This window comes from Antechinus flavipes, chromosome 1 (genome assembly GCF_016432865.1).
Source record: "Antechinus flavipes isolate AdamAnt ecotype Samford, QLD, Australia chromosome 1, AdamAnt_v2, whole genome shotgun sequence".
NCBI classification, from domain to species: Eukaryota; Metazoa; Chordata; class Mammalia; order Dasyuromorphia; family Dasyuridae; genus Antechinus; species Antechinus flavipes.
Window position 1 is genome coordinate 708234274 of NC_067398.1, and position 12387 is coordinate 708246660.

The following is a 12387-nucleotide window of genomic DNA, read 5'->3' on the forward strand; positions in this document are numbered from 1 at the left end:
AGAGGGAGATGAAGCCTGGATCGAGGGAGTTGAGAGTTCCATGGCTTTGAGTTGACGTGTGTATAAGGAAAAGGCAGAGGCAAACGCCTGGGTGATTGTATTGCTTTAGGGAACTCCAGATGGAGAAAATGTCCTCGGCCAGTGCCCGTCAGCATTGGGGTTGTGAGCGTCCTACTGTCACCTGCCATAACCCCAATGAGAGGAGGGGAGAGGGAGGCAGGGAGGGCCGGTGGGGCTCTGGTGGTAGCCAGGCACCCCGCCCTGCTCCAGGTGCTGGGAAGCTGTGGGGGCTTCTGAGCCCCATCCTCCCCTCGGCATCATTGATGCTGCTTGTAAAAGCCTGGCAAGAAGGAGCCTAGAACTCTTTTCCTTCCCTTATTTTTAAATACTCTGTACTTATTTGTAATGGGGAGCAGCTGGCTGTAGTGTCCTGGTGTAGGAAATGATTCTGTGGGGTCATCTATAATTGTTTAAAAGACCTTCATTAAACGAAGCAGTTACATGTTAAATGTTTTCCATGTGTAAAATGGTAAAATATTTTTAATCCGAGAACTAAAAGCACTATTCCCAGTGTCGTCTGAGAGCAGGTCCCGGGGAGATTGTCAGTAAAGGATCTGAGTCCTCAGCAAACGCGAGAGAACCCAAGAGAGGACAGTTCTGAACTCCCTAACCCTCCACAAACCAGTCTAACCCAACAAGCATGTATTAAGTGCCTGCTGTATCCAGTTTGGCCCTGCCTTTCCAGCTAGACCCCAGGCTTCTTGACTGCAGGGACCACTTGGCTTTTTCTGTGTCCCCAGCACCTGGGGGACTTGTCAGCAAAGCCCCCCACACCAGATTGCAGAGGTCAGGCAGCCTAGCCGCTGCTACGTCAGGGCCCTTCTGACCTCCACCTAATGCTGTCCGGTGAGCAGGGCTCCTTCCTCTGTGGCGGTTGTCCCATGATCAGAGATGTGAGGGCCGGTCTCTGCATCCCTGTTCTCCTTCTGTCCTTTTCTCCCCAAGCCCCTCCCCTTCCAGGGCTGGGGTACCACCGCTCTGTCCCTCCACCGGCCTAACCAGGGGTCAGCATTGTGATTTCTGCTCCCGCCACATCTCTGGAGTCTGTCCCCTTTTTCAGGAGCTCAGACCCTCCACATCCCTTCCCTCCATGGTCTCCCTGGGCTCCTTCTGGGCCCTTCCCGTCTTGGGTGGCTGAGCACCTTCTTAAAGCTCTGGGCTGATCACGCCCCTGCCATAGTCAGGAAGCTCAGTGACCCCCTGTTAGCTCCAACTGTTTTAGTTTTGTTTTCCTTTTGAATTTATATTTTGTATCTCAGTTTCATGATGCACATAATTACTGATAGTATTGATGTCTTCAATGTGTAAATAGCCAGCCAGACACCTAGTGGGGGTACCCTGATAAAGGTGCCCCAGCTCCAAAACCTGGAGACTGCTGCTGTGGGGGGGTCCTGCCGGGCCTGGCTCTGGGCCTTGGTTGGCTGGAGGGAAGCCCGTCCTCGGCCTGCTGCTCTCGGTTTTACGCAGTCATCTGGAGGTGGGGCGGGGGGTTGATGTTCTATCCCCCCCTGAGTGACCTGTCCCTCTTGGTAGGACGCACATGAATTATTCCACGTCATCACGTCTTCTCTAGAGGACGAGAGAGATCGCCACCCTCGGGTAGCACATCTGTTCGACATGCATTCTTTGGAGGTAAAGCCAAAGGCTGTTTCCCTATATTTGTATGTAGTAAATACATGGGTATAAATGTACGAAGCACAGTTAGAGAAGCCCAGCTTTAATCCTGAGGTTAGCGTCCAGCCAGAGCTGGGGGGATCTTAAAACTCTTTTAAAATAAATTCTTGTTCACCGGCAGTAGAAAGAGTATTGGGAGCCGGGGTCCCGAGCTCTTCCAAAGTCATGGGTCTCACTAAGCCCCAGTTTCTTCATTTATTGAATGAGAGCTGACTTGGGTGGTCCCGGTCCGTCCTGTCCTTCTGACTCTAAATCTGGGCTCCTGTGAGTGCTGTGGAAGATGAAAACCCGGCACTAATCAAAGCTCGTGCTGGGCAGAGGGCAGAGCTCGCCGGGATGAGATCGCCGGCCAGCACCGAGTGGAGCGGGTGGTCCTGGGAGGCCGGGGAATCCGCTTATCCGTGAGAGGGGCTGCAGAGGGGAGGTTGAGAGGGGGTCAGTATTCTTTCATTTGTTGGATGAACGAATGAGGAAATGAATACAGTGAGGGCAAGTCTAAGTTTTAAAAGGCGAGGATTTCTGGGTTTTTTGATGTCAGTTTATGTTGAGGTCAGTGTGGAAATCTGTTCAAGTGTGGGGTGGGGGGTGGCAGTGGATAGAATTGCATTTTGGGAGTACAGTGTAAACATTTTGTCTCTTTTCTCTTTTTCTCTCTAGCTGCAACAAGAAATGACCCCCCAGCAAATAAGCTGCAGAATACGAGGTAGACATTTTCTCTTGGTATCTGTCATGTGACACTTCTGTTTTCTAGATAGGTCATCACCTTGTTGGCCGGTCTCCCTGGGCCATGCAGTTCAGCTGGGCTTCCTCCCCAGGAGACTTTAAAAGACCTTGGCCATTATGTCTCAAACAGAATACTTTCAGAGCTTGGAGGCATCTTGGAAGCCAGCCCACCCTCGTCCCCTGCCCACTTTACCTGTAGTAAAGCTATTTATGCTTCAAACGTGGCTTTGTGTTTTCCTTGAAGGATGAATGGTTGACTTAAGTCAGTCCCAGCAAATACCTTTTGATGTCAGCCAACTCTGATGCCAGATATTTCAGGTGCTTGAAGTGAGATCATTTCATCCCTACTAATAAGCTTGGACAAATCTCCTAATCTCTAGGCCCAAATTTCCTTATTTATAAGTGATGCTGTGAGTTCTGGTACATCTGGGGACCCTTCCAGCTATAAGGTCTCTGATCACAGATAGACTTTATTAATAACTCTTAGTAAAATTTATACTGACTGGAAACTTTATTTTTCAAGTCAGATAAAAATTCTCTTGTTTTCTATAGCTGTAGTAGTTCCTTGCCCCTTTCCCCAAATGAAGAACCCAATTCTTCTGAAATGGATAACTCCTCTTCTTCAGAAGTTAGTCTCCTAATAATGAATGCTCCTCCTTCATTTTGTCATAGGCATGTTTGGGGACAGAAAGTGTAAAAAGCTGGTCTTTTAGATTCTGAAGTTCTCTTTCTCACTGATCATAGAAGGAGAATTCTTTGGAGTCAGGGACTATTTACTTTAGGAATTTAATTCCTAGTTTGAATTTAATCCAGCAACAGAGTGAGGTCCAGGAGTTCTAAGTGAGTCTTCGGACAACTGGGATTTTAGAATAAAAATCTTTAGAAAGTTGGTATCTTCGACCAAAAGGAATTTATAATAAAGAAAAACCATTAATTAGCTCTTTATAATACAGGTGAGATCATGTATTATTTATCAGACTCGTTTCTGTAACAAACAATATAAGGACCACAGACATCTCTTTTCAGTAAGATAAATCACTTTTCCTCTGAAGTACCAAACAGATGATTAAGAAAATGTTAACAGCTACTAATCATGAAAAGCTGCAATTGGGTGTTAGAAAACTGCCTTTAATGTGAAGAAATCCTGAATTTAAGTCCCATTTTTGACCTTTCATAATCTTGGAAGTTGCAGAATAATGTACCAGTGTGCATTGGGAGAGGAAGCTTTGCCGCTGGGACGGTCCTTATGCCAGGGGGAAAAAACCAGGCCCCAAAGACTCTCAGTTCTACAGTCTGTACAAGATCATTTCTTTGGAAGAACCCAGTATGAAGGGAGCCTTTGCCCTCCTTAGCCAGAGGAATATCTCCTCAGACTTTGAGGCACCATTATTTTGTTTCCATAAACTCTTGATGCACATTAGGTGTTTAGTAAATGCTGTTGGCTAATTGATTTGTAGGTGTTTTTAAACAAGTATTTTTAAAAGTTTTTTTTTCTGATTTTATGGTACTAAAATTATTTTTCTCTTGTATTTAAAAAGCTAGGTTTTATTTTAAAATAAGATTTGTCTTGGGAGGAGGGGGGGAAACCTAAGAATGTCATACCAGTAGTGTTGTGGAAATTAATGGGAAAATAGATATCCATTACAGATTCCTCCTCATGGAGTGAAGGGGCAGGGGTTTTCTGAGGAGGAAGATTACGGGATAAAAAGATGTTTTCTGTTCTAGGAGCGCTTCACCCCATGTCCAGCACCTGGAAATCTCAGCATCCTTTCCATGGGAGACTTACTAGTAACATGGTTTGCAAGCACTGTGAGCACCAGGTAAAGAAAATGTGTACTCGAGGTCTGGGCATTTTCTTGGGAGGAAGAGAGGGACGGGCCCCGTACTGAGGAGGTTCGCGGGCTCGGCCAGGCAGCTTTCCTCTCGTCCTGAGCCTGCTGAGATGTGGTGTCGCTCTCATGCTCCCATTGTGGCCAGTCCTGGCACCTTGGTGAATTAGCTCTTGGTGCACTTGCTGTTACATTAACAGAGACAGCATTAAGAACTGACGGGATTTTGAGTCTAGGCTGGGTCTGTACACATGTGAATGGGCAGATTCTGCTGGGTGGGTGGTAGAGTTCTTTAAAAATAGCCCTGGGTCAAATATAAGTAGACCAGGATTGTAGGCTGGGGACTAGAGTCCCGAGAGGTGATCCGGCCCAGCCCCGTGTTCCAAGCCCCCACCCTCTGCCCAAGGTTGCACAGCTTGGGAACGCCTGAGCCTATTGGCTGCAGCTCCATGGCTCCCCAGGTACCACGCTGTCTCCTCGGCTTGGACAGACCCAAACTCTCAGGGCAGGAAGTCATTTCAGGGGCCCTTGGCCTGGCCCGTGCCCCTGTGGGCGCTCATGCAGCCTTGGAGGCTTCTCCAGGATAGGGCGCCCGTCCCCTTGTCCTCAGGCTCTAGTACAGCTTCCCGGTGGGTGTTGTGGAAGGCCTTCGCTTGAACGTCTGCTCTGTGTAATCTCTGCCTTTTTCTTTTCAGAGCCCTGTGAGATACGATACCTTTGACAGTCTTTCTTTAAGTATCCCCGCTGCCACGTGGGTAGGTACTGAGCTTGCTTTTTCTGATTTGTAGAAACACTTGGAAGGGAGGACCTCTGAAGGATCATTATTTTTATTTTTGGCAAGGCAGTTGTGGTTACGTGACTTGCTTGGGGTCACATAACTAGGAACTATTAAGTGTCTGAGGCTGAATTTTAATTCGGGGCCTCCTGACTCCAGGGCTGGTGTTCTACCCACTGTGTCACCTAGCTGTCTCCTCTTAAGAATTCTGACCTAAGCCTGTCCTTCAAGACAGATGGTTACCTCTCCTTCCTCCCCCACCTGAGATTTATACCCCATTGGTCCCCTGAACTGTCCCCTGGCCCTGTAGAAATCTAGAGTTTGCTTTGCCTGGCTGCTGTTTTCCAACACGTCAGCACATCCAGCAGAGATGAGAAACTTCTGACTTGCTCGGTCCCAGTCCCTTTTTACTCTGATCGTGTCTGTGGCTGGCTAGAGTATCCGCAGCAGGAGGGGGAGCGCCACAGATGTGAGGAAACTTCCTTTGCATTCACCAGAGGCCTGTTTTCTGCCTCTATAGAAGACAGAGCTATGGGATTACGAGTTCCATCTACTAAGCCCATTTATAAATGGATGACTTTGTATGATAAAAGTGAATTTCTTTTTTCCTGCTCTAGGGTCGCCCTTTGACTCTGGACCACTGCCTTCATCATTTCATCTCCTCAGAATCAGTCAGGGATGTTGTGTGTGACAATTGTACCAAGGTATCTCTCCCTACCTTATGGAGTCCCTCTCCCATCAGCTCTTTTTGGCTACCTCTGTTTTCACTCATTAACCAGAGACAATGATAGTTGGCCAGACAGGTTAGAATTGATTTTTTATCTTGCCTTTCCCTCTACCCTGGTGATTGCTTATTGATTAGCTGGTGATGAAGTTAGTGGAAAAAACCAAAAAGTGATGGGACAGTCAGTTAGAATAGGTGGAAGTCAGAGGGCTTACCTCCACTTCCCAAGTTAACTTGATCCCTTCAGTGTCAGCAGCACACTTGAGGAAACATAACCTTGACCTCATTTGCAGTGTTTGATATTAGAGAAAATTAAGATGCCCTTTCTTATGTGCAGCAGTTCACAGTGTATAAAACATTTACATCTATTTTCATGTCTCAACAATCCTATGAGATAGATGGGGCAAATTTAATATTCTTTAATTTTAAAAAAGAGGAAGATAACTCTCAGAGTTTGGGCGACTTACTGCAAAGTCTAGGGGCACTGAGCCAACTCTTCTTCCGCCCCTTCATTTTGTGGAGATGCCAATGGAATGTCATCTTTTGTTTCAGATTGAGGCGGAAGGGACCCTGAATGGGGAAGTGGTCGAACACCAGAGAACCACCTTTGTCAAACAGTTAAAGCTCGGGAAGGTAAGAGGATGCACGGGAGCGGGAAGGAATGTTCCTGTGGTACAGGAGAGGCTCAAGGGGTGTCCTCTTTCTGTCCTGTTTGTACCGGCAGCTTCCTCAGTGTCTGTGCATCCATCTGCAAAGACTGAGCTGGTCCAGCCAGGGCACGCCTTTGAAACGTCACGAACATGTACAGTTTAATGAATTCCTGATCATGGACATCTATAAATATCACCTCCCCGGCTGCAAACCACACCAGCACAATCCCAGACTGAAAGAGAATGCTGCGACGGTCTTGGAAGTGAGGGATGGGATGGCAGCCCCCAAGTCAGGTACCTGACCAGAGAGCAGTGGGCTACGGATGCATGGGGTCACATTGTCCAGAGATTGCCGGGAAAGTAGAGGGTGCGGGGTGACCAATCCAGCAGGATTTCTGACCTCCTGAGTTCCCAGCTCTCCTTTGGTTCTACCTAGTTAGGTGATTTGGCCACTAATTGCTGGAGAATGGTACAAAAGGGGGGAATTTGGTTAATACTGGTGATCCTATGACTTCATCAGACCAGGAAACTCCTACTGTGGAAGCTCCCACCTCCTGGCACCAGGAGTGCTTGGGGCACTGGGCTTTTAAGTGAATAATTTAATTTGATAATAATTGAACTATCAGGTATAGATGATGCTCATGTGTGTAATTGAGGCTCCTTTCAGTAGTTTGCCTTGCTGGATGTTTAAACCAGATATCCCAGAGATGTCTCAGCCTCACCATGACCAAAATGGAATTCTTATCTTTTCCTCCCAGATCCTTCCCTTTACCAAACCAAACCACGGCTGTTAGAGGCCCAGTCACACTTTCATTCCCTCAGGCCAGCCTTGTTGATCTGAGTTCTCATTACTTCTGTTATTAAAAGCTCCCCCTCACCCCAAGAATCTAAGCAGGTGCCAGATCCTGCCGTTTCCTACTCCCACAGCAGCTCTTCCCTCCGAGCCCAGCTCTTGACTCATCCAGCCAGTGTCAAAATGGCTGTGACCTCCCACAGGCTCCCTGCCTGAAGACTTTCCTCATTTACTCCATTTTCTTTAAGCACAGGTCTGACTAGTCACTCTCATACTTCCTCAACTCCACTGGCTTCATATTGCCTTTGGTACACCCAGAAGGGCTTCTAATTAGCTTTGAAAGCACTTACAACTTAGCCCCCCCCCACCCTGGGTGCTCCATCTCTCCTACCATCACTACTCTTCTTTCAAATCCAGCTCAAGGACCCCCTTAGACATAAAACTTTTCCTGCTGCCCTGAATTGTTACTGTCTTCCTCCCTCGGCTACCTTGTATTTGTATTCTCCTCTGTATATACTTAGCAAAAATTATTGGGATCTGATTCTGTTATGAGTAACTTCTCAGCTTCTTCTATATTTGGTCCCATATTTAATATATATAATGATTGTATCATCCCAACTTCTGGAATAAATAATTAAACCTGCAGTCCCTTTCTCATTAAATATTTGATTCAAATCCCTATGTAGTTCATTTAGTATTATTTATTGAATGAAGAAATTCCTTTTCCAATAGTAGTTATTCTTAGCTCAAAATATATTGAATGGGGCAGCTAGAGGATACTGTAATGGATAGAACTTTGCATTTGGGACTCAGAAAGGCTCACGTTCATGAGTTCAAATCCAAACTCATACATTTGTTAGCTGTGTAACCCTGGCCTAGTCATTTACCTCTGTTTGCCTCAGTTCTCCATCTCTAAAAAAATGAACTGGAAAAGGAAATGACAAACTGTTCCAGTCTTTGCTAAGAAAACCTCAATTTGGGGCATGAAGGGTCAAACAAGACTGAACGAGGAACCGACTGAACAACAAAATGTGCTGAATACATTAATCTCTTATGATTAAATATTCAGATTACCAAATATATAATTTATTAATAAATTAAATCAGTCATGGACAATTCTTTAAAACATTTTGTCATTACAAAGGATCCCAGCCAGAGTTGGCCCAGACCTCTAGTAGCAGAGAACTTTTCTTCTTTTGGAAACACAATTTCATTCTAGTTTAATCTTGAGTAAAATGTCTAGGTAATTCTAATCTTATTTCTCCTCAAAATGAGTTAACTTATTCCCTAAGTTTACATTAGTCTTTATTCTTTCTCATTAGCCATCAAAGATAATAATTTCTTCATCTCCTCTCAAACTATCCCTTTTATATCCTTTCTCTAGGCTTATTCTTTATATAATTTCTTTTATAATGCTTTTTCCTAAATTAAGTTTCAAGACACTTCTCATAAGAAATTTCTCCTCACATATCTTTTCTCTGTCTTCTCTACAGTTTATCTCATAGATCCTTGTAGATCAATTAAAAACAAAAAACAACTAAGTGAAGTACTTCCCTGCCTCAGCGTGGGAACTGGGTGTCCCAGTTGGGAAATTCTCTTTTCAAGGTTATGGCTTTCCTCATTTTCTCCTGGGTAGATAATTTTCTACTCAGATCTGGGAATTCAGCCCTAGCTTAACACCCTACATGAGTTCTCCCTTTCTCCTTTACAGGTTATAGCTGTAGCCCTTCTTAGAGAGGTTCTGCCCCTCTGACGCAGGTATTTCAGTCTCCTTGCTTTCAGGAATTCTTTTCCTACTAAGGCTTATTTTCTTGCCCAGCTTCTCAGAAGGCATCCAGAAATTAGTTCCTATTTACTATTCCCTACCATCAACATATGGAATGATCTAGAATTTTTCCTAATTGGGTAATTCAGAGTACAGACCGAGTGGATTTCCCAGGCCTCATCTTACTCAGAATTACTCTAGCCTGAGCATAGCACTGAGGCCAGCTTTCCCTTCCTAGGCACCCGCAGGGTGGCAGGTCCAGGTCATGTCCCCAGAATGGACTTGCTCTCAGGGTCTTAAGGATAACCTTGATGTGATTGGTAGCACCCCTTATTTGCCACTGCAGCTCCTGCATCCCTACCGGTGTGCTGGCCATTTACACAAAATAGTCACAGTGATCCCTTCCTCTTGGCGGAATGTTTAGATGCTGATGACCAGAGCTGCATGTGGTTGCGCTGCCTGGGGCACTGCTGCCCCAAATTGCCCAAAACCCCTTTCTCTTGCAGCTTCTGCTCAGCCCAGCAGGACCAAAGCACTTTTCGTCAATGGGGCTTGCTCCTCACCAACACTGCTGCCAACCACAGGCGCTTTCTCTCTCCCAGGTGTTCCTGACTATAGGTAAGTGGCGGCTCGACCCATTTGTTGTGTGCATCCTAGGCTGCTGAGAATTTTCCCAACCTTGTTCATTTTTTGTCTTTACATCCCTAGCATCTGGTATGTAATAAATGCTTATTAACCCTGATTATTTTTAAGGAGGATCCAAAGAGAAATTTAGTTCTCCCTTAGATTTAAGATGGATTTCATGGTGCAAAAATTGTATTCACTGGTGTCAGACAAGCTAGGGTCAGCCCCGTTGTCAATCTTCAGACTCTTTCCTGCATTTGTGTCCTGGACAACTTAAAACTCACCACTCTAGGATTCCATTCCTTCATCTGAAAATGGTGCCATGTCCCTTCTGCTTCAAAATGCTGTAGTGATTTCCCTTCATGTGTTTATTGAAAGTTAAATGCTGACGACTCTCTTGTTTGCTTGGCCTTCAGCTCTTCTGTGTACCTCTTCAGGCTGATGGCTGTTGTGGTCCATCATGGAGACATGCATTCTGGTCACTTTGTGACTTATCGACGTTCCCCTCCTTCTGCTAAGAACCCTCTGTCTACCAGCAGCCAGTGGTTATGGATCTCGGATGACACCGTTCGAAAGGCGAGTTTGCAGGAGGTTTTGTCTTCAAGTGCTTATCTGCTCTTTTATGAGCGGGTCCTTTCGAAAGCCCAGCAACACCAAAGCCAGGAATACAAGTCTGAAGAGTGAAACAGAGAGCCAGGCCTAGCAAAAGTGCTCAGAACTGTTCAGAAAGAAAACAAAAACAAAAAACAAAAACCCTAAATTTTTCTCTGTATACATTATGAAAATAGCCTGACTCCAGTTCTTCAACATTCCGGTGTGGTGGTGATGGAGAGCTCTCTGGGAGCTGTCGTCTCCTGATCCATGCCCAAACCAAGCTACTGGAAGCAAGTCTGATAGTGGCGGGCCCTCGGGAGTGCCGTGGTGTTAGAAAGCATCGTGATGTCTGCAAGATGTCTTCAGCCCTCTCTGACACTGGGGCCCGCAGAGTTCTAGACGCCCGAAGCCACTTTGGATGTGTGCATTGCGAGTTGTAAGAGGAGATTCACTTTGCCTAATTCTAAAAAAAATTTCAGGTCAGATTTCTCTATTTAAAAAGCAGGCCTGTAGAAGCTGTGAGTGAGAATTTCCATAGTTATTAAAGGCAGCAATTTAAAAGAAGTGCCTTCCCCTTGTTTAAGTGATTACGGTCCAGCCAGTCGCTTTTGTAAGGAATCACGTCCAAAATCCACGCCGCTCAGTGAGGCCGAGAAAGACCTTTTGAAAGGCTTAGCTCCTTTTTTCCTTAGTGGAGGAACCAGTGCAGCCCCCGCTTTTGTACATCCACAGGTCAGGTCGTTCTACATTGGAAGAGGACCTGGCCCATGCTACCTGCTTTGTCCTTTGTAACGAGATTTCCTTGTGTCTGTCCCTTCTGGGAGTGCTGCTCTGGTCGGCTCATCCTAGGCCCTGACCTGGTATAGGGCACTGTGGGTGGGAGACAGGGGCAGACCCGGTATGGACGCTAGAAGCTGGGTCACCAGGGAGGCTAATTCAGGCTGGTCTCACCCTGCTCCAAAGCTGTCTTTGCCCCCCAACACTGTGTCCTCACCCATATATCTATGTTGTGAACTCATTCCCCACATGTTCTTATGCACATCTTACTCATCAGACTATTATAATAGATATTTATTAGGCACAGAGTGAAAATACGTACTAAATTTAATCATGTTCTTATTCTTTTCAGAGTTCTTAAGTCCAGGCACTGTAAGGCTGAAAAGCTTGTTAGCTACCCAAGGCCTGCCTATGTTTAGTGAAAGTTTTTAAAAAATAAATAAAACGAGAATTACGTCTGCACTAAAACTGCAAATTTTCCAGAGGTAGGACTTGGGCCAGATCCCACCCAGAAGGCCTCCCAAGGTAAAGCCCAAACTTGCTTCTGCCAATCTTTCTGCCCAAGACCGTGCAGTTGTCCAAGAACTTCCAAGCAAGGCCTTCTTCCCTGGCTTGGCTCCATAGACCGAAGCTTTCCCGAGTGCCAGAGCAGAGGCCCACAGGCCTGATTTGGGGCACTTCTCTGAGGGATCCGTCTGGCTGTGGGTTTGCTCAGCTCATTCCTTCACCTCAGGTGGTTTTAACTATGTAATGGATCTGCTTTGCCCCAGGCCAGGGAAGCAAGAGCCCAGACAGATTTAAACTGTGTTCTTAAGTTGGCATCTGCTGAAATTCCTTTGGAAAAGGACCTCAGTGAGACCAGAATGTGGAGGTTTTTACGAGCATTTCTCTGCAGGTCAGAAGGGAGGCTCAGGACACGGTAGATAATGGTGAAAGACGTTTGCAGAGAAAAACCTTTAACTGTGTTTTGTAAAAGCTGACAATTCTCTAATGTCTTAGCAGTTATCGCATCAAAGCCAGAGGGCTGATTTTGAGGTTAGGGTAAATAATTAACTTAGTTCCTTATGGCAAAGATTTAAATTAAATGAATAGTTTACAGTACAAAACACTGGTTTTGTGGATCTGCTGAGAACATCTGTTTGTACCTGCTGTGTGGATTATGGCAATAAAGATTCATTTTATTAGAAAAGGTAAGCTGGCAGTGGTTTTGCAGCTTCCTGTTTCATTGCAAAGACAAATGAAAGTATGTAAGGCAGTCCTTTAATAAATCAACATGTGCTATTTCATCCTCTTTAAAGCTTTCATTCTATGTGACTACTGTGCTTTGTGTCAAATGCTGTTTCCTGTCTGAAGTGCCAGTTATAGCCCCTCCTTGACAGAGAACCCAAGGAAAATTGAC

The 12387-nt window shown here is 45.6% G+C and overlaps 1 protein-coding gene across 3 annotated transcripts in view; it reads left to right on the plus strand.

Annotated features, from left to right (window-relative positions):
• The window catches only part of USP30 (ubiquitin specific peptidase 30), a 29926-nt gene extending 17647 nt beyond the window's left edge, over positions 1-12279 (plus strand). For 2 of the 3 annotated variants that reach the window (XM_051972988.1, XM_051972986.1), the window contains exons 5-13: positions 1594-1692; positions 2392-2437; positions 4183-4277; positions 4982-5041; positions 5679-5765; positions 6338-6418; positions 6510-6729; positions 9500-9611; positions 10034-12279. In XM_051972988.1, coding sequence (XP_051828948.1) covers positions 1594-1692; positions 2392-2437; positions 4183-4277; positions 4982-5041; positions 5679-5765; positions 6338-6418; positions 6510-6729; positions 9500-9611; positions 10034-10301 — 1068 coding nt within the window. In that variant the 3' untranslated portion in view covers positions 10302-12279. The remainder of the gene's footprint in view (positions 1-1593; positions 1693-2391; positions 2438-4182; positions 4278-4981; positions 5042-5678; positions 5766-6337; positions 6419-6509; positions 6730-9499; positions 9612-10033) is intronic. The other variant, XM_051972987.1, reaches the window with a different exon arrangement.
• The last annotated feature ends 108 nt before the right edge of the window (positions 12280-12387 follow it).